General features: G+C 46.8%; 1 protein-coding gene across 4 annotated transcripts in view; it reads right to left on the bottom strand.

The window, feature by feature from the left end:
* LOC119378420 (uncharacterized) overlaps positions 1–20,829 on the bottom strand; it is a 78,147-nt gene that overhangs the window by 55,145 nt on the left and 2,173 nt on the right. For all 4 annotated transcript variants that reach the window (XR_007414613.1, XM_037647585.2, XM_037647586.2 and 1 more), the window contains 4 exons: positions 13,927–14,175; positions 9,385–9,594; positions 8,387–8,588; positions 5,604–5,826 (listed from right to left, as the gene is read on the bottom strand). Coding sequence is in view for 3 of the 4 variants with exons in the window: in XM_037647585.2 (XP_037503513.1) it covers positions 5,604–5,826; positions 8,387–8,588; positions 9,385–9,594; positions 13,927–14,175 (884 nt within the window). In the remaining variant the exon portion in view is untranslated. The remainder of the gene's footprint in view (positions 1–5,603; positions 5,827–8,386; positions 8,589–9,384; positions 9,595–13,926; positions 14,176–20,829) is intronic.

Below are 20,829 nucleotides of genomic sequence, written 5' to 3'. Positions count from 1 at the left end.
GCCCGCGCACGCGTTTCAGATGTCGCTCCTTGATCGTCATCGGAGTCTGAACTCGTCAAAAAATCCTCGTCTGACGAACTGAAATCCAATGAATCAGATTCTGATTCGGCAATTGGGGAATAGTCCGCATCGGAAGAATCGCTGCTCGACTCACCGGCAGCAGCGCAACCGGCGCGCGCTTCCATAACGTAAGCGAACTGCGTCAGTGAGCGCACGGAAGAAAACTATGGTTTTGCGCCCGTCCGGAAAGCAAAACGAGTGAAAAAGCTACAGTAATACTTCGACTTATCGCCAACAAGACGTTGTTAGTTTTTCCGAGACCCCAAGGGAAATGCAATCACGGCGGCGCCGTTTGTGTAATTTAGCGCCGCACGGAAACAGATGTAATCGCGCGCCGGGGTGCAATAAATGAGCGAGTAACAAGCGGTGACCCTTTGAGAGATTAGAAACCAAACAGCCATCAGCTTTGCGGGCGCAAGAAGCGAAAACCACCCGAAGGACGAAACCGAAACGAGCCGGACCGCGTGCGCGCGTTCTGATGCGAGACTACAAGCCGCCGCGCCTCTTTGGAAAGAAAAAGAAAAGACGGAGAGACATTGGCGTATTAAAAAAAATTACACGTATTCCCGAAGCGTGGCAGCACATTCCAAGCAAGAGAAATGGGAGAAGGCGCGCGTTTGAAACCAACCGCGCCGCGGGCGCTCTCGGTTGCGCAAGCGATAGCCGGCGCGCGGCGCGCCATTTTGCGAAGCATAAAAAAAGCAACAACGGAGAGATATCGGCGCATGAAAAAAATTCCACGTATTCCCGAAGCGTGGCAGCACATGCCAAGCAAGAGAAATCATCAAAAAAAGCACGCACTTTAAACCAGCTGCACCGCGAACGCGCTCGGATGGGCAAGCGATAGGCGGCGCGCCGTTTTGGGAAGCGAAAAAAAAAACAACGGAGAGACATCGGCGCATGAAAAAAATTCCACGTATTCCTGAAGTGTGGAAGCACAGGCCAAACAAAAGAAATGATCGAAAAAGGCGCGCGTTTTAAAAATAAACGCTATGCCGTACATGTACGACGAAAACCCTTTGGTACCAGGAAGCTTGTGCCGTACATGTACGGCGAAAACCCTGAAGGGGTTAACGTTCACTTAACTATAAGTACTGTGGGGATCGAGAGCGTCCCCCGGCCTGGCGCCTCGTTCCCCAGCTGCCGCGCGCGTGCCGGCCGCGTAGCCCGGGCGCACATAGGCACCGGCAATCGCCAAGATGGCGGCCAGGGCGCCTCTTTGTCTGGGCGAGCCAAGCGTCGGCTCCGTCCCGCGCTGGCATGTCCGGGCACGCTACGCTGGCGAGCTGCGCGGGCCTACGTCACAACGCAGCGCCATTCCCCATTGGGCCGCTGGTGACATCCTCCTCTCCTACGAGCTAAGATGCGCCCGACGATTCGCTCGCGGCGGGAGATGCTCTCAGGCTAGCACGAGAGGTTGACGCGCTGCTCTAGCAGGCGGCTTCTCGTTCGTGTGCTCGACCGCTGCCCTTTGTGTGGTAGTCTTAGCGCCGCTGGCAAGCGTACTCGATCGGTCTTGCGGAGTTCCCTTTACGGCCTGCAAGCCCGTGACTGTCGTACTGTGCTGCATCTTGGGTTAATAAACCCGTGTTGTTTGTTGACCTCCTGCCTCGAGTGCCTTTTCTGCGCCGTGCCGGAGAATCGACGAACCCGGCCGTAGCGTCTTTGTTCGCTGCGGCAGTGGAGAACGTCGCGTCCCTTGCCGGTCGCCTCGTAGGGTAAGCTTTGTGCTAAACCTATCTCCATATAACTGGCGCCCAACTTGGTTTCGGCATGGCAGCGGAGCAATCCCTCTCGAGGCGCTCGTTCCTGCTCGATCCCGTGGCGACGGACTTGATCTCGTTCGATGCGGACGACGCCGGCAGCACGAGGTAAGCTCGCCTTAGCGGCCCTCGGCTTTCGGCCACCGGGAGAGATCCCGTCTTGGGGCCTCCTTTGTTGATGACCGCTCGAATGTGGACTACAGTCCTAGCCTAGCCAGTTTCGGGTTTTCTCTGCTGTTCGAGACACACGCGGAGTACGTGCTTTCGGGCCCCTCCAATGCGTCGTCTCCGCTCGCTGGCCTTCCTTTTTTAGCAGCGCAGCTGAGTGACCAAACCGCCGCACCGGAACGTCCCTTCCTAGGCCACATGGTGCTGGCGTTCACACGCTCGCTGGCCCGTCGTTGTCACGAGCGTAAAGGGTTGACAGTGTCGTCCGCGAGCCAGCTCGCATAGGCGACACCGTCGCCGCGTTTTCCGACGATCATTTTCCTCATGCGCGCCTTGGCGACGCTTTCGGCAAATGTGAGCCACCGTGCTCCGTTGTCGATTCGTTTGCCTGTCGCATGAGGCATCATGCATCCGTCCGTGCGGAAACCCTTCTTCTCTGTGCCGTTTATTGGCCCCTTTGGGTATGGCGTGCATGGCAGAGAACAGGCGCACGACCCTACAACGGCGGCGCCTGCCTTGGAGCAATTAGCGCTGCACACAACTGCGGCACGGCTCCAGGCAAAACATTGCCTTCCATCTCGCGAGCAGAACCGCTGTTTCGTGCGGCGCTTCGCGGTTGGTTGTGCGCTGGGAGAATCGCGCGCGCCGACAGCGCTTTGTGCATCTCCCTGGTCTTTCGCTGCCCGTGATTCTCGGTCGCGTCTTTCTCGCGCGCACGGGTATCGTGAATGACTTCCCAAGCTGTGGCTACGAGGTCGTCCCTTTCGGCGCCCTACAACCACTTGCAACCCTCGCAGTGGCTACCGCTGCCTTTTAAGTTCGGCACGCGGTGGCTACTCGAAACGCCACTCGAGATTTCGCTCGCCGGAAGCTTGTCTGCTATGTCGATGGAGTGCCATTGGTGGAGGAAACGAACCCCATGGCGCTAGTCTGGCTTAAGCGCTTGCGCGAGCCCTCGGGCCGCCTCGCGCGCTGGGCGTTGACTTTGCAGCGGTACAACTTCGTTGTGCGCTACCGGAAAGGGAGTTCAAACGTCGTGGCTCACGCCTTGCCGCGTGCCCCCGTTTCGGTGTGACACTTGTGTTCGCCACTCCCGAGAGCAATCGCATCGAGTAGACTCCGGGGCCTCTGGCTCCAGTGGGTCGAAAGGCGCGAACCCCGACGGCGAAGTGACTGTCCGAGTCGATCGCCTCGGGTGAGCACGTCACGTCAGCTGGTATCCTCTTAAGCAGAGAAGAGACACCAAAGGCACAGCAGTGCGATCCGTTTCGGGCTCCAAGAGCCGTGCTCCCAAGGAGCGGGCGCGTATTGACAGTCTGGTATTGCTGTCGGCGCCGTGTGCCGTTTACGCAGTCTGGTATTGCTGCGGGCACGTTGGATTCGCATCTGTTTGTCGCCGGTGGAGTTCTCCTGCGCTCCATATCCCACCGGAGGAAGCTCCCAAGGAGTCTTTCAAGGTGGGGGTACCCCGCAGTCTCGGGAAAGCCACCCTCGGCTATTTCCTCGACTCGCGGTTGGCCGGACATGCGAGTGGTCGTAAGACTTTCTAAAAGTTGTGCCGCTCTGCTACCTGGCCAGGCATTAAACGTGACGCTCTTCACTCCTCGTGTGACAATGCGTGCAGTCTCGTGCGGGCAAACCCCCGGGCTCATGCAGCCGCCCTCAAACCCTTTCGTTGCCCGCAGCAACGACTTGGGAGGGGGGGAGGCGGTCACCGAACCGCAGGAAAACCGTGAGAAGGCTGGCTCCAAGCCACGCCATCGGTACAACCTGCGGAAACGCACCTAAGCAACCTTTCTCCCACTGACAGGTAGCTGGACTTTATTCCATACCATGACAGTGAATGGAGAATAACCGCTAAGGTGCGGCGGCACACGTCTGTAAGTGGTAGAAGGCCCTCTTGGCCGAAAATCCCCTCTGACGTGTTGTCCAAGCCATAACCTGGCAAGCGCCCCCTTTGTTGGGCAGCACTGTCAGGCAGGCACCCTTTTTGGCAAGCCGGCTATGCCGGGGACATTTCTGTCCACTCCTGCGTCGCTCTGTCGTCTCCCTGCGCCTGGCTCTACCGTGCCACCAGCCTGTTGCTGACCTGTGGTCTGCTGTTCCCTGGTCCTTCCTGCGGGGGCCTGGTTCCTGCCTTCTGGCCTGCAGACACCACCACCCTGCCTAACCCACCTGGCAGCTTCGGCAGCCGCCCTCGGTGGCTGGTCCGCCCACTCAAGCTTTGGCCCAGGCCCGAGCGTGGTCGCTCCGGCTTCCGTTCCTGGCTGCCTGCTGTTCCGGCTTGCCGTTCCTGTGTGGCCCCCGTCCCAGCGACTTTCGGCGGTTGGCTGCCGCACGCAACTGGCAGCCACGCCTCGTACGTTCCCGGCTGCCAACCTCTCCAGTCCGGCGAACTTCAAGCGGGCTGGCTGCCCGCCCTTGTGCAGTCTTGCCCCCGTTCCTCCTGGGCTGTGGACCTTCTTCCCGGCAGTGGGCTCTCCCCTTGTGGTGGAACTTTTGTGTGGCCATGGCCGACTTTTGGACTTGTACCTTCAGGAAGACGACACCACCCTGTTGGACTTTGCCCCGTTGGCCAGCCCCCTTGCGGCTGAGCTGACCTTGCCACTTGGCCTCGGACAGCCTCTTTCACAGGCTGGCCTCGGTCTTTAGGAGGGGGGGATGTGGGGATCGAGAGCGTCCCCCGGCCTGGCGCCTCGTTCCCCAGCTGCCGCGCGCGTGCCGGCCGCGTAGCCCGGGCGCACATAGGCACCGGCAATCGCCAAGATGGCGGCCAGGGCGCCTCTTTGTCTGGGCGAGCCAAGCGTCGGCTCCGTCCCGCGCTGGCATGTCCGGGCACGCTACGCTGGCGAGCTGCGCGGGCCTACGTCACAACGCAGCGCCATTCCCCATTGGGCCGCTGGTGACATCCTCCTCTCCTACGAGCTAAGATGCGCCCGACGATTCGCTCGCGGCGGGAGATGCTCTCAGGCTAGCACGAGAGGTTGACGCGCTGCTCTAGCAGGCGGCTTCTCGTTCGTGTGCTCGACCGCTGCCCTTTGTGTGGTAGTCTTAGCGCCGCTGGCAAGCGTACTCGATCGGTCTTACGGAGTTCCCTTTACGGCCTGCAAGCCCGTGACTGTCGTACTGTGCTGCATCTTGGGTTAATAAACCCGTGTTGTTTGTTGACCTCCTGCCTCGAGTGCCTTTTCTGCGCCGTGCCGGAGAATCGACGAACCCGGCCGTAGCGTCTTTGTTCGCTGCGGCAGTGGAGAACGTCGCGTCCCTTGCCGGTCGCCTCGTAGGGTAAGCTTTGTGCTAAACCTATCTCCACAGTACATGGGTGTTTTTACATTTCGCCCCTATCAAAATGTGGCCACCATGACAGGGAATCGAACACATGCCCTCATGCTTACCAGTGCTGCACCAACTCTATAGCATGATAATATGCTTCCTGGCAGGTGCAGATAGTGATACTTTTTGAGCAATCCCAGATTTTGTGATAATAGCACACTAGAGTATTTTCTGCAACATAATTACATGGTAAAAGTTTACTGGTGAAAAAAGCGCCTGTCTTGAATATTCAATATTCAATACAATATTCGAAGCAAAGTGCTATTCCTATTCAGTCACCTAAGACCCTGCTGGGCACCACTTGTGGGCCGTGGCCAAGTGCGCTTGCCACTGCAGCTACCCAGGGCAGCGGCTGCAGGTGGGGGCCACAAAGCAAGGGCTGCTTCACGCAGAAAGCCTTTAGGACGAGCTGTTGCTGGGCTGGGGTGTGGTGCAGCAGACAGCAGGTTTATCACGTCCTCCAGGTCACCTCCTGTGTCAAGCACTCCAAGGAGCCCACTCTCTGCACAAAAATAGTAAATAATCGATACGTTTCTTAAGGAGGGACACTGCTCTCATAAATGTTTTTTTATTCCTTGATCCATTTTGATCAAACTTGGCGAGTTTATATATGTGTACCGACTTCAAATACGCAATTATTTTTCTAGTGTGATGTGTAGTTCTTAAAATGCAAAATATTTCATGTGCCTTTTGGGGAGCAAGACATTTTGTAACTTGAGTTAGTTACAAAGTAAATCAGCATATCACAACAATTTGGAATCAGAACTGTGTGCAGTGCAGCAGAAATGGATGCTCTAAACCCTTTTGAACAAGTTAAGGTATGTTGAACATTCACGAATAAGTGAATTTCTAGCTGGGATTTCACTCGCAAATGTTACACATAGCATAACTTTTGTTCTAATGGGCTTAAAACATCCAATCTTGTTGCACTGCACACATTTCCGATTCCAGATTATTGTGATATGCTGATTTACTCTGTAACTCTCTCAGTTTAGAAACATCTTGCTCCTCAAAAGACAGATGAAATATTTTCTATTTGAGAAACTGCACATTATACTAGAAAAATAATTGTATATCTGAAATCAGCACACAAATATACATAAACTCTGGAAGTTTAATTAAAATTGATGAAGAAATTAAAAAAAGAAAATTTTTTTTAATTGCCATGTCCCCCTTCTATGTTTTTCCCCGCATCACTTTACATCCAGAGACATGCAATAGCAGCTACTATAACTGGCTTGAATGTGATTGTAATAAACACACTTGTTGAAAATGTAGAGTTTTGAACAAGATGACAGGGAACACCAAATTCGCTTTTCCCTTTTTAAAGGGACACTAAAGGCTAAAAGCAAATAAGTCGACGTTGATTGTTGAAATAGTGGTCCAGAAACCTTGTGGTGCTACTTTTGTGCCAAGGAAGTGCTTATTTTGAAATAAAATCATGTTTTAGTGGTCCGCATCGCATTAGCACACTTCAAGTCACCTGTCTGAAAGCTGTCTTTCTCACATCACTGTTGCTATGCGCAAGATTGCCCACCTTAACTGCGCGGCGGTGTGCACCATTTGGGCATCCGGCAACATCACATGCATGTGGCACTTTGTCGAACTTTCTGTCAAAGCGATTTTCATGAGCGCGCAAAATGCACGTGGCAGTACGAAACTACCACTGAGACGTGACCATGTGAGCGAAGCAGGGTGCCGGGCGAAGCGCAGTTCGGCAAAACGGAACCTTTGAATCATGCGTGCCGTTCCCCATAGCAACGCCAAAGAGGTTCTTTTTTCCATGAATCGAACAGAAACGAACAAGCAGCATTTTATTACGTCTCTTAATGCATGGAAGGTTCTTTTTTTTATTGCAGCTAGTCTGATTACGAGTGGTTAATTGTAGTCGGACTCTCTCACGTCATTGGGATCATTTCCAAAATGTCCCGCTCGTGGCGCTCATCGTGTGATACATTTAGCTTAATTTCTCGGTAAGTAGGGCACTGCTGTTGATAATACTGCCGTTTTAGACGTTGTCATACATTGAGCTTTCACTATGACATAAATGGTTATTTGCCTTTAGTGTCTCTTTAAGTGAGGATTGCTAGTAATGTGTCAATTCAAATCTGAAACGCACTTATGTAATTTGTTATTATGTAATAAGCAGCATTCCAGTAGGACAATTGGTATCCTTGGGCACTTTTATGGAGGCCATTTGTGTTTAGCCCATTTCCGTTGTTTCCTTTATATTGGTTAAGGAAGTACATCCAAGCCGGAAGAATGTGCTACATAGGTACACAAACAGAATGAAATGTCCCAAGGAAGTTTTAAGAAGAATACACAATAAGTGCAATTATTTATTTGATGGTGCAATGTCAGCCACTACATACACATCTGGACGCTAAGGTGGCCTGACCTCTGATTTCAACATAAAAATCACTTGAATGGCAATGTAGCACAAATCGCAGATAGTGGAAATGAAACAACTTAAATTAATTAGGGCTAAATTGGCTCATTCATTCCAAGAGAACAGTACGTCAGTGGACCACTTCAACAAACGAGCATGCATCTAAGCACAAGCCTTCATGCACAAGTGGTGGGGGACAGAAGAAGCAACCAAGCCGAAGGCCGCGACTATGGATTCCCTGAAAAACACGAACAAGAAATATGAATGGGGAAGCCTTCTAAAGCCGAGACGAAATGAAGTTTGAAATGTTAGACATTCCATAACCACAAATTACAGCTATTATGTAGTCAAAGCTTGACACAAGAAACTCTCACATAACAAGATTTACAATTAAAAAGTTATCACAACCTTTTAAAATGCTTTCACTTAATTCAATGTAATATTTACCATTTTAATTGCTGGTCTTCAAAGCAAGTTGCTATTCAGAAATTCTTTAAAAGATATTCATTTTCTGCTTTCTCTATCTGCACAAGAAATTATTCTGTCAGGACAATTCTGTGAAAAAAAAAGTTATCATGCATAAAAACAGACAGGCTTTCAGCATGCCAGTAAGTGCAGACCTTACTAAAATTTAGGCGGTGGTTGTGGTTGTAAAAAAGCAGTGTGCAGTCACCTTGTTGTCCTGGTTGCACGGGAGGCTGAGTGGCACCTGTTGATCCTATGAGCTCTTCGGAGGTATGTGTCCAACCAAGAGCTTTAGTGCCAGACTGAGCGGGCCCTTCAGGTGTAGATGTCAGGCTGCTGGATGCAGGCACTGAGCCTTCAACATAGAACTGGCTTTGCTGGCTGTCTGCTACCCCAGTGGCAAGGGAACCCTATGGAAGTAAACAATAATCTCAAGCTAAGCAGAGATATCTGGACTAGTCGGTTCTGGTTATAAATATGGAACATGACACTGATGAACAAGGACACGGACTAGTAGGAAGACACTAACAACACCAAATCTGGTGGTGTTGGTGTCTACTACTATGAGTTCGTGTCCTTGTTCGCCAGTATCATGCTCCACAGTAATAATGTCAAGGAGGCTTGCAGATGGAAAAGAAGTGATGCTCTGGAGAGCTATTGCATTACAATTCATCTTTTAAAATGACAGTAAAAGCTCGTTAATTCAGATTTCACAGGACCGGAAGAAATGTCTGAATTAACTGAATGCCGAATTATCAAACGTCTCAAGAAAACAAACAAATGCCTAGTACATGAATACACTTTCATTTTCTTGATTAATGCGTAAATCCTGCACTTATTTTGCATAAGACTAAAGAAGGAGACTTACACTTCATCCACACACCCACTCCTCAACCACATGCTTGCTTAACCTCGCTATACAGTGCATGCACCTACCCCTCGCCGCTATGACTCATACACCATGCACAGAGCACAACAGGAACTTATCGCACTTGAACTTTACACAAAATGTCACGGCTATGGCAAATTTTTGCTTGGAATGTCCTTACAATTGCTATTACAGAAAGGAGGCAATGCTTCCTGACACCAATAACTCTGTAAAGTCACTGTGTCCTGACTCAGCTCGTTAACATGCACAAACACCATAACTCCCATGCTGAAGTCATGACCAAAATATGTCACACTTATCCACTGCTTTATACAAACCTGTTTTGTATTTGGCCCCAATTTATGCAGTAAGCTAGCAAAGTGTTTTTTAATAGTAGCAGCAAGCTCTGCTGATGACTTTGCCGCTGCCGACTTGCTGGAGTTTCTCTCTTGAGGCAAACTTTTGGAAATCTTGCTCAAGGCCTTCCAAGCAGAGTAAGAAAATTGCACTTGCAGCTCCAGGTAGGATCCAAGGCATGAACCCACAGCCTGTAAATGGTACACTCGCTGTATGAGGAACAGACGGCAAAGGGACACTAATATTTTTTAATGGTCCCGGTTGTGCAGCACAGCTATATCAGTAGTGTAGCTTTCACATTCCCTACATTACTATTCGTTTTTGTTTCTCCATTTGGTTTTGGAAAAAGGCTGGCATTTCTAAAAAGTAAAGAAGCCACTTTTATTGAAATCTTGGTTTTCATAAACAATAAACAATGGCAAAGTGAATTATGGGTGGTTGTGCCATTTGTTGCTTCACGATGGGCTTTTACAGTTATTCGTAGATATGGTAACCAAATGCTAATTTTATTTTTATTTATTTACAGGCCCAATGGAGGGCACGAGAGTATTTAACCTTTTACTGTACAACACCTAAAGTTTGAAACATACCACGCAAACACACACACACACACACACACACACACACACACACACACACACACACACACACACACACACACACACACACACACACACACACACACACACACACACAACTTCATATGAAAACATGCCTTTGCAAGATTTGCGCTTCCTGTGTAAATTGTTGCATATCTGCGACACAGCTTTGAAATTTCCGCACCAAGTGCAGCCATTTACACTACAGCGGTAGAAGCTAATTTGAATAGAGCCAGTCAGGAGCAGTATGTAATCATCAGTGCATACTTAAGTAAGTTCGAACACTTTGAAGTCAGTTTCCTCCTAGAATTACCCAACACAAATATAATGAGTTGTTCACATCTTCCCAATTCTGCAAACACCGAGCAGCATTATTATTTCAGAATACTTAGGCCGCATTGGTGAAAAGCAACTACGCTGCAAAAATGCAACAATTTGCAGATGAATGTTCTTTCATCGCAGCCCAGGTGAAACTGACCCAAAACGATTCTACGACTGAATCAGGTAAAATTTTTCAATATGTCGTCTTTATTTTATTGCATGGTGAATTTTTTATCTTCTGGTGCACGTTGATCATTGGGTGCTTTGGAGCCAGAAGCAGCAGCAATGCAATTTTTCTGAATGCAAGGAAATTGGCGTATGCCACTGTTCAACCTGTGGGGTTTACTTTTACTCTCCAAGCAAGAACAATTGCTTCTTTTCATACCACACCAACACATGTTTGCATGCGCAATAATGCTCAAAGAGCTGCACTTGGAAGCAAAAAAAAAAATGTGTTTTCTGAAAATACGCGAGTTGCTCCTCAATCTTACTCCTCAATCTTCCTGCTCAACAAGCAATATAAGTTCTGTTTTCTCCAATTTTCAACATGTGCTTGATGCTTTCTGCTTAAAATACATTACTATAAGTATTTTTTGTAAACTTAGTTCTTGTTGTTTTTCTTTTGAGGATAGGAGTTTCATGTGCACATTGTTACAAAAATATAGGAAGCTTTTCTAAGAAATCTGCATGAATATCCTCGTAGCTTTATGCTACAAATGTGTGAATAGCAATTTTCCCTTTCATAACCCTTCCTCCACCTTGCGAGATCCTGTAGAACTGATGTGCAGTGGAAAGCTCATGCATAATAGAAAGCCACATGGCATTTCGTCTCTCAGAGGTCAACCACTCCATTATTGGTAGTCAAACGCAAGGCATTTTTTTTAATTATTAGAAAGTCATCTATGCATCTAAAGACCTTAAGCACCTTGGCATCGTCATGGACCTGAGTCATCTGTATGTCAAAATCAGCTAAAATTCATTGCATAAAACTGGCGCTACACACAATCCAATGCAAATTCCTTTCCTTTAGATACAAAATTGATTATGAAAACAATCAAATGTAGAAGACATAAAATTATAGCAATGTCATCAAGATGTCGAAATACCTGCAGCACTCTCAAAAGCTATGACTACGTTCTATTCAATGCATAGTCATGGATGAACTTTTAGCATTGCTTAGACAATGCGCAAAAGGGCTTTCTTTGAAAGCATAACACTCGTGTCTAAAAACTGTGAACTCTGGCGAGTAGGAAGTTAATGCATAAAGATTTTAAATCTACAATAAAAAAATCTGACCTTGCAGGGTTGCATCTGTCAAAATATTTCGCTCTCAAAGGGTTAATGGATTTCTGGTTTAGATTAGAAGAACAGGTTAGAAGGTTTGAAGAATCTGATTTAGGTTAGAAGAATCTCGTTTAGGGCTGGATGAAGAGACACCTTCAAAAGTACGAGCGAACAACATATACACAGTGCCAAACTATTTTCCATTCTTATTCTAGCTGCAATGCTGTGTAGATGATTTTGCAAACTTTTCACTCTTATATTAACATGCAAAGAGAAAAGTTTATAAAGCATTTTGAAAATTGTTTCCCCACTTTACAGGCTTACACCCATTATTGAGCACATTTTCTGGCATCGATCAGCGAGCATAGTGTAAACAAAGCACACAGAGCATTAAAGAACCGACAACTGCCCAGAACATGAAATGAGATGACTCCATTGATGGAAAGATTGTCCGTCGTATTGACTCAAACCAACCCTGTTTTTTCCGTAAGAGGTGGATTTATATTTTTATTTCTTAATTGAAAATCGCGAAAAATGACCTGTGGCGCGCCTCTGGAGGCAAAAACATGAACGATCCGATGTATACGACCACGTGACCGTATGCAGTCGACGATTATTTTGTTAGTATTGAAATATTGTTCATTTTGTTATATTAAAAGGTATTATTCCATAAAAATGTACATATAGGCCTGCGTTAGTAGTATGCATTAAAGTGGCGCTGCCTTCGCATGACGTCATGATCCCATGCTCGTCAGCGCGTCTTGAGCAACTTTTCAGCGTGCTCATGCAACCGTGGACGCAGTTTCCAGGTCACTAAGGTTTTGGAGCGACATAGTTTTGCTACCTACACTTCGTCTCAGAAATAATGCGCGCTGCTACTCGGCGTGGCAGCGCATATGCGTAGTGAGGTTTCGATGACTTGGCTTGACTCGTGCACTGAGAGAGTAACGACGGCAGGACAAGCCACCCATGACACAGGCGCAGGCAACCTTGGACGCATGCACACAACGTGGTACAAATACAGGGAAGGTGTATAATGCCACATCCTCTCATTGTAACAGCTTGTTATTTTCAAAAGTAGTCGAAAAGCTCTAAATAAAGGTGGTTAAAGGGGTACTGACACAAAAATTTTGGCCTCTCGTTTTTTTGCTGCAATGTGTTGCTGGGGGCCTGTTAGTTGTAACACGGCACATCGTTTGCTGCAGCGCGTGACAGATAATTAATTACAGACTCCTCATTACCAACCAATGACAGTTTCGGTTTCAAGAACGACAAGGCTCCGGGTGCGACTATCACCACCTAGCGGGTGCAGCGCTCGACACGTCAGCACACAGAACTGTGACGCACTTCCGCGCGGTTCGCGAGCAGCCGCCGAGAAATAGGCTGCTGGAGTGAATGCGGCAAAAAAAATGGCGGCTACGACGTCGTCATAACTTGTTGCAGCGCGGTCAGGTGAGGGAAGTAGGGGGGTCACCGAGGGTCACCTCTGAGGGTGTCAGTAGGGCGAGGGTGTCGATCGCTCAAGCAAACTTTAAAATTCATTTAAAATACCTTCCAAGCTATACTCGCTGTTGATATTTTGCAGATGATATATGCATTTTCACGGGAATCGACCCCACAGGCTATCTCGGCCATGAAATTTTGTGCCAGTACCCCTTTAAGCATATACAGGAACTCCTGGGAAAGCAGAACAATAGCTTTCACAAATTGCGAGAAGGGCTGACGGCATCGCTATCAATTTTCAGCATTGCTGAAGGAAAGGTACGTCCGTGTTTAGAGCCTTTCAGATCGAAAAATACTGCTTGTAAAATAACCACGTGCTTTTGGGATTAACTACTGCAGCTACAAACACTGTGAAGGGTGAGCTCTTTGTCGTGCCATAAAAAAATGGGTCAAGAAAAATCGGTTGTCGGTCCTTTTAAATGAAATCTCCCAAGATAAACAACAAAATACTTGACACAACACTGCCTCAAGGTTCAACCTAGCCATAACAATGCAGCAACTACTTTCAAGATTACATTACCTGACCACACTTTCTGGCATCTGGCAAGTCAGCTACGTTTCAGACAAACTTATTAGGACTGCAAATAGGGCAATTTGGTGATGATCCATATTCAAAAGCACCACTTATGACAAAGACAAGCAAAAGGAGATTACATGCCCTGTGTTCTTTTTGCTTGTCCTTATGGTGCTGTTGATGTATACTACAGTGGTGATGTTACTGGCTCATGGGATTTTGGCCCATGGCAAAAAGTGCCTTTCAGAGAAGGTTTGAGCTGAGGATTCAACATCTACTTGAAATGAAAGCAGAAAAAAGACCTGAATGCTTTCCGTAAGTGCAGCAGATTCATCCCCAGGAGATTCTCCCTCCAGTTTGTTCAGGACATCCTGAAGTGTCATCAGAGTCTCTGTCTTCACTGCTGCACTGGCAGCTGCTGTTACTCGTCCCAGGTCTTCCCACGCACCAAGAAAGAGGGCGGCAACTTCTCGGTAAACAGGTACATTGTGAAAGACCCGCACCAGGCTCTTGGCCAAGACACTACTGGAGCTACAAAATGAGTTCAGTGCCTGTGAGAAAAGAAAAAAAAATGATGGCAATCAGCTTGTAAGTGAAGCCACATTGAAATGCTAGAACGCAATGTACACAGATATTAGGGTGTTCAGATGCTGCAGGCATATTCTGAACTTCCAACAACACACGCATGTGATGTAGCATACACTGTGACGATACACTTTGGTGCAGAAACTGATGATGATATGCCTTACTTGACAATGATGCAAAATAAAAGAAGAAGCGGGCGTGGCAATACTGTTATGTACCGCTTACCTAGAGGACGAAGAGCAGGACAAGTTGGTTCCTGTTTCCCCATCTTGGTTGTTACCCTGATCACTGTGGTTGGGTAAATATTGTAAGTGCACCCTTCTTCTGTCGTCTCCCCCAACATCTTTGGTGGAGGTGCGGGTGTAACGTGCCCGCAACATTTGAGCGCATGATGGCCTCCCTACTTCACGGTTTCAAATGGTCCACATGCCTCTGTTAGCTCGACAATGTCATCGTTTTCTCACCTACGTTCACAAGTCACCTGCAACGCTTGTTAGCTATTTTGCAAGTCTTTCGCACTGTAGGTCTCCAGCTCAACTCTTCAAAATGGCGCTTTGGTCGCTGAGAGATCACCATGGTTGGCCATCTTGTTGACGCTGTGGGTATATGACCTGACCCTGCAAATATATGCGCCATTACGAAATTCCCCTCTCCACGTTCTTCCAAGGACGTTCACTCGTTTTTTGGCCTATGCTCATATTTTTACCGCTTTGTTAAAGGTTTTGCAGTGACTGCGCAGCCCCCACATGCCTTCTTAAAAAGGACCTCCCCTTCTCTTGGGGTCCTGCCCAAGCATCGGCTTTTTCTCCTCTTGTCAACCTACTCACATTGGCCCCTGTGTTGGCTCATTTCGACGACTCTGCACCCACTGAAGTACGTACCAACGCACCAATGCCAGTGGTCATAGCATCGGTGCTGGCCTTGGCCAAAATCAAGGGGGGCAGGACTGCGTTATTGCATACGCCAGCCGCCTTCTTTCCACAGCTGAACAGAATTATTCAATAACAAAAAGAGAGTGCCTCGCTCTTGTTTGGGCTGTCAGGAAATTTTGTCCTTATCTGTACGGCAGACCAACCTTCGGCGAATGATATCATTCCATCTGTGCTAGCAATAACTGACCTCTCTTCAACATTCCTGCTGAGCAACGCCGTGGCCCGACTCCGCAGGATCACTGACTGCCTCAACTCACCAACTCCCGATTCCTCCCTTCATCTCTTCGTGCTACACGATGGCACCTTGCTTCATTCCATTTTGATACCTGAGGGTCCTGACCTCTTGCTTGTGATTCCGGCACACCTTCGTCTGACTGTTCTGGCCCAGCTTCACAATGTGCCAACAGCGGGGCACCTCGGATTTTCCTGCACCTACGATCATGCATGTCGTCGGTTCTACTGGCCAGGAATGTATAGGTCGGTACACCATTACGTGACCTCGTGCGACCTTTGTCAGCACCGAAAGAAGTCAATACTCCCACCTGCTGGCTGTCTTCAACCACTCGACGTCCCATATGAGCCATTTTATCATGTTGACCTCGACTTGCTTGGTCAGTTTCCAGCGTCTGTCCCAGGAAATCGACGAATTGCCATTGCCGTGGACTATGCCACACGGTTTGCAATTACTAGCGCACTTCCACCCGGCTGGCGACCGACGTACATAGCAGACTTCTTGCTCCATAACATTATCCTTCAGCACGGGGCACCGCAGCAGCTCTTAATTGACCGTGGCAGACAGTTTCTTTCCAGGGTCATCAATGACATCCAGACGTCGTGCTTGACCAAACATAAGCTAACCACGGCCTACCATCCAGAGATGAATGTCTTGACGGTACGGATGAACCAAACCATTACCGACATGCTAGCAATGTACGTGTCAGTCGACAACCAAGATTGGTATATAACGTTGCCTTTTGTCACGTTTGCGTATAACACATCCCGGCATAAGATGGCTGGTTATTCACCTTTCTTTCTCTTATTCGGCTGAAATCCAATGTTGCCTATGGACAAAATGATGCCTCCTTCCATGTACTGACGTACTGAGTACAGGGCTTTTTGAAAAGCTACTGTTCCCATACACCGAACCATACCGTGTATGCCGCCAAGTGACCAATGTGACGTATGAAATCAAACCATTGTCTTCGACCTCGTCGACTCAGCCTCACACCGACATCGTTCACGCTGTTTGTCTGAAGACCTATCATATAGAGGAACCCACCAACGCATGTGTATAGTGACCATTCTCACTACCGTCTTTGCCCGGGTGCACAGAGTCGGTGCTTTCGCTGCCGGAGGGCAATGTTATGTGGCGCTTACCTAGGGGATGAAGAAGAGGAGGACGGGCTGGTTACTGTTTCGCCATCTTGGTTGTTACCCCGATCACTGTGATTGTGTAAATATTGTAAATGCACCCTTCTGTAGTCTCCCCCTAACACTACGATACTGACAAAATGTGTCCATCCACTACTGTTCATATTGATCTTGCTTATTACTTGGAATGTTCTGATTGTGAAATTGATAAAATTTAAAGTCATGTTCAATTGAACTGGTTGGTATAGATCCACTGCCCAAACACAGCATGATCAAATAACAGAGGAGACAAAAATTGTTAAACTTTTCAGACTGTCATTTTTACTGTGTCTTTGGGTGATTGACTGATTGAACTGTGTTAGTGAACTAAAACCCAAAACTTGTTCATCCATATTACAACCCCTGGTAACAGTTTCAATTCAATGTAAACTTCTTTTGCAATGCACTTGCATTTGACAGTTGCTATGGCAAAGTATGAAGTAAGAACAGCATAACTTCCAAAAAAGTGCCTTGAGAACTACTGCACTGCAGTTTCAAATGAAACAAATTCTTAGAAAGATACAAATTCTTATAAAGTGGAGACATTATGACATCAAACTTTAAAAAAAAGAGGCAATGTCCAGTCTATCAACAACAAACAAAAAAGGGGGGGGGGGAGACTTTACAGCTGCACAGAAGGGCTGTCCAAGCTAAACAGCACTATTACTATGTAAACAAACATTAACTTCTTCAGGACTGTCCCCTTGAACCATCAACCATATATGATCGACCGCTTTCCACGCTCTGCCAAGTTTCGCTGCCAAGTTCAAGTTTTCACGCATTTTTACATGCATTGCTATTTGGCGAGTAGTTTTATCACTACATTTTTAGTTTTGGCATAGTTTGCCATTTTTCCAGTAGGTGGCAATACATGAGAAAGATTTGTGGATAGCGGCGGCAGTGAACGTAGCAGACCATGGCATTAGGCTCGCATCAGGCCACGCAAAGAAACCGATGTGAATCTCGTAATGGCAGATTTTTTTTGATGAATCAAGCAGCGAGGAGTTCGAAAATGACTTTGACAGCTCGTATTTTATTTTGGAGAGTGATTCGGACGAGGATCGACCTGGGACTTCAGCCAGTATTCGCCGGTGAGCATAGTTTCACATTCGCTTCTTTCGCGAGTGGCTAAAAGAGGCCTGCTGTTTGTTCACATTGTTTTATTTCTGTTTGACAGAGTCTCAACAAGCTTTCAGAGAAGAGCTCATCCATCAGCTTCTCAATCTTGACGATGCCAGGCCAGCCCGCACTGCTCCATCTCCTCCACCCCCACCCCAAGGCACGCGCTCCACAAGCCAGAAAAAGTAGACGGGCGCAAGAATTGCAAGCTCTGTCATGAGCAGAAGAAAACCGAGCTGAAAACAAATGTTTTTTGAAGTACATGTAAAGTACATTTGTGTTTTACTACTGCATGGAACTCTTTCATCGAGTGGCACAAGCACCATGGGGCACGAGTACTGTACTTGTTTTGAAGCATACCAAAAAAAGTGTATGTGTACCAAACTTTTCAAAGTAAGAAAAGAGGCAATGAGCCATGTTTTTTATATATGGGATTTTTTTACTGTTGTATTTTTGCTTAAGTATGTTTATTCCAACTTTTTTTCTGTTTTCCTTGCAGCAAGTGTTCTATAGGACATTTTTTATCATTACTATATATAACCTTAATGTGTAATATTTCATTATGTATGAAAGACCATTTCATTAGCTTCATTTTGATGTGCGTAAAAGATATAAAGCGCTATATAAAAAGCTTCTGACACCCTTCCCCACTGCCTCTTTTTTACACGGTCCCGAAAGAGTTAAGGAGACTATTAGAGAAAAATTATTTCGCTTGCATTATTAAAGTAGCCATGACACCCAATTTTTTATCATAATCTGCATTATGTGGGTTAATCCTTGTGCGCTCACAAACAAGTTGCCTAAATTTTAGTGCATTTGGTCGAGCACTTCTCTACGCCACTTCAGTATCTCTATCTGAACCTTTATACCAGTTAAGGTGCAGTATTAACCATTGTATGTAAGCATTGTATATCAAACTGAAAGGGCACCAAAAATGCAGTCCTTAATAAAATAAAATGTTACGTGCATTGGATGAAGACATTCTTTGTTGTTAATGTCGTCGCAAACCTCCACATCTGCCTGGAATAATTATTAACTCTGGTAACTCGGTGGTTATGGCATTGAGCTGCTCAGTACAAGGTTCATTCCAATGGGAGCAGAATGCAAAAATACTTGTGTACCGTGCATGTGATGCACATTAAAGTTCAGGCGGTAAAAATCAAGCCAACGTCTGCCTTACAGTGTGCTTCATAATCATGTTGTGCCTTTGGCACGTAAAACCTTTTTAGAGGCAGAGCTGCTTATTGCAAAGCACATGTCTAGACCATTACAAGGTGAATTCTGTGCACATAGGAATTAGTCAAACCAAGATGACTGTCTACAACATGCACACTATATAAGAAATGTCATGCACTACTAAAGACGAGCACCAATTGCATGTTTAATCCCAACCAGATGTTTGAAGTCTATAAATCTTTATCACAAGAAAAAAATTAAATTAAATTAAAATGCTGAAAATGAAAAGTGCAAACATCCTCAAGTTCATTATAAGAAAAGTGTTCAGTTTATCAGAGACTTCAGCTAATTAGAATATGTCTTTCAAAAAATACACAGTGTGGTAAGCAAAAAACATGCACCAATTAGTTCTGGAGTGCCATTCTACTAAAAATCTCTCCCACAGATGAACAGCAGTGACTACGCTTAAAGGGCCCCTGCAACACTTCTTCAGCATGGTCAGAAAACGCTGCCAATCGGTAGTCGAGGCTCCCGAGAACACGAAGCCAAACATTACAGCGCAGCACGCGGCCTGGGATTTACAATAAATTCTCAAAGTCAGCTAAGAATCGCTTCCTCTTCTCTCAACAAATGATGCTATTGACTCAAAATCACTGCGTCACTGACACAAGTTCCATGCCATTGGCTGATTTGAACATGGTGCGGTTGGTAGTTACTGCGGCCGCCGCGGGAGGCCATCACTTGCCCGCACACGCGCGATCGCACTGAAAGTACGCTGCGAGTTTGAAGAAGAAAAAGAAAAGTGCTCAAGGTCGCGAGGCGTGTGATATACCTTCTTCCCCAGTGCCACCCCTCCCTGCTTAGCTTCCAGTGCTTTCGTCAGGACAAGAGAGGAGAGAAATCAATTACAGCATGCGACAAATCTTTGTAACTCTGCTCATACAGGACGGATTCTAAAAATTTTTGCAGTGGTTGACACGTGAGGAATTAAGCTCCTTCAGTGAAGCCATTCCATGGCTACTTGGCCAAGTGTTGCAGGGCCCCTTTAAGGTATGAGGCCAAGTGGAAAATGCAATGTTTTTTTCAAAATGTCATTTTTTGGTTTTTGGTCAAGTTAAATGCACAATATATTGGCCATCATTTTGCTACATAAAGTTTCTGTCTGTACAGTTTCTTTCAAAAGATACAAGCAAAAACTTTAGACCACCCATCATCTACGAAACTGGAACTGCCAGTTTTGTGTGCATCATCAGATTAGCTCAATATGTAGTATATTGTTGGTTATTTAACAATCATATCAAGTGCAAACATGTAATAATGCTCTAGCAGCACTGTCAACACATCATTTTTAGTCTTAAAAGTCATAAACTTCTCACCAGGTGGACGCGCAACGCCGTACATGTGTTGTTTACGCTCAAGGAAACGTATGTCAGCCTGCCAATCATCAAATTTGCTTTGTATGATGCTGTGTGTCACTTCAATAATGGCGACAGAGGCCCACTTGATATCTTAAAGCAAGTTGGCATCAAGCCTGGCCTCTACACTGCAAAAGCTTGCTTCACAAATGATCGGCACCACATCGTGAAAGCATCTAGTCACGGCACTGATGCTGCAAAACAAGCTAGAAAAAAATGGCAAGGTGCCATTCGAGCAAAGGCAGACAAGAGTAAAGTCCAGGATGGAACTAGCTACAAATATGGAGGATTTTAGCACTCCTGATCACCTTGTCTAAGGGCTGCACCTGTTTCAAATCTCATTTGTTGTTTTTCTTAGAACTTATATTTTTGCCGACGAGGGTAGCAATACGGGGTTGTTGGTTTGTCATTGTCACCGGCCGTCGCTTAAATTATCGGCTCAGAGAACATTGTAATAAAGTGGGGAAAGTCCCCCCCCTTGGTTGGTTTCTGGCACAACACTGCCACAAATGCCAGTGCCAACCTAGCTTTGATAAGACTGTCGTTGTGAGCAAGAATAAGTCTGAAA

This window comes from Rhipicephalus sanguineus, chromosome 1 (assembly GCF_013339695.2).
Source record: "Rhipicephalus sanguineus isolate Rsan-2018 chromosome 1, BIME_Rsan_1.4, whole genome shotgun sequence".
NCBI lineage: Eukaryota > Metazoa > Arthropoda > Arachnida > Ixodida > Ixodidae > Rhipicephalus > Rhipicephalus sanguineus.
The sequence above is the reverse complement of the archived record's forward strand: the minus strand, read 5'-3'. Positions and strand labels throughout refer to the sequence as shown.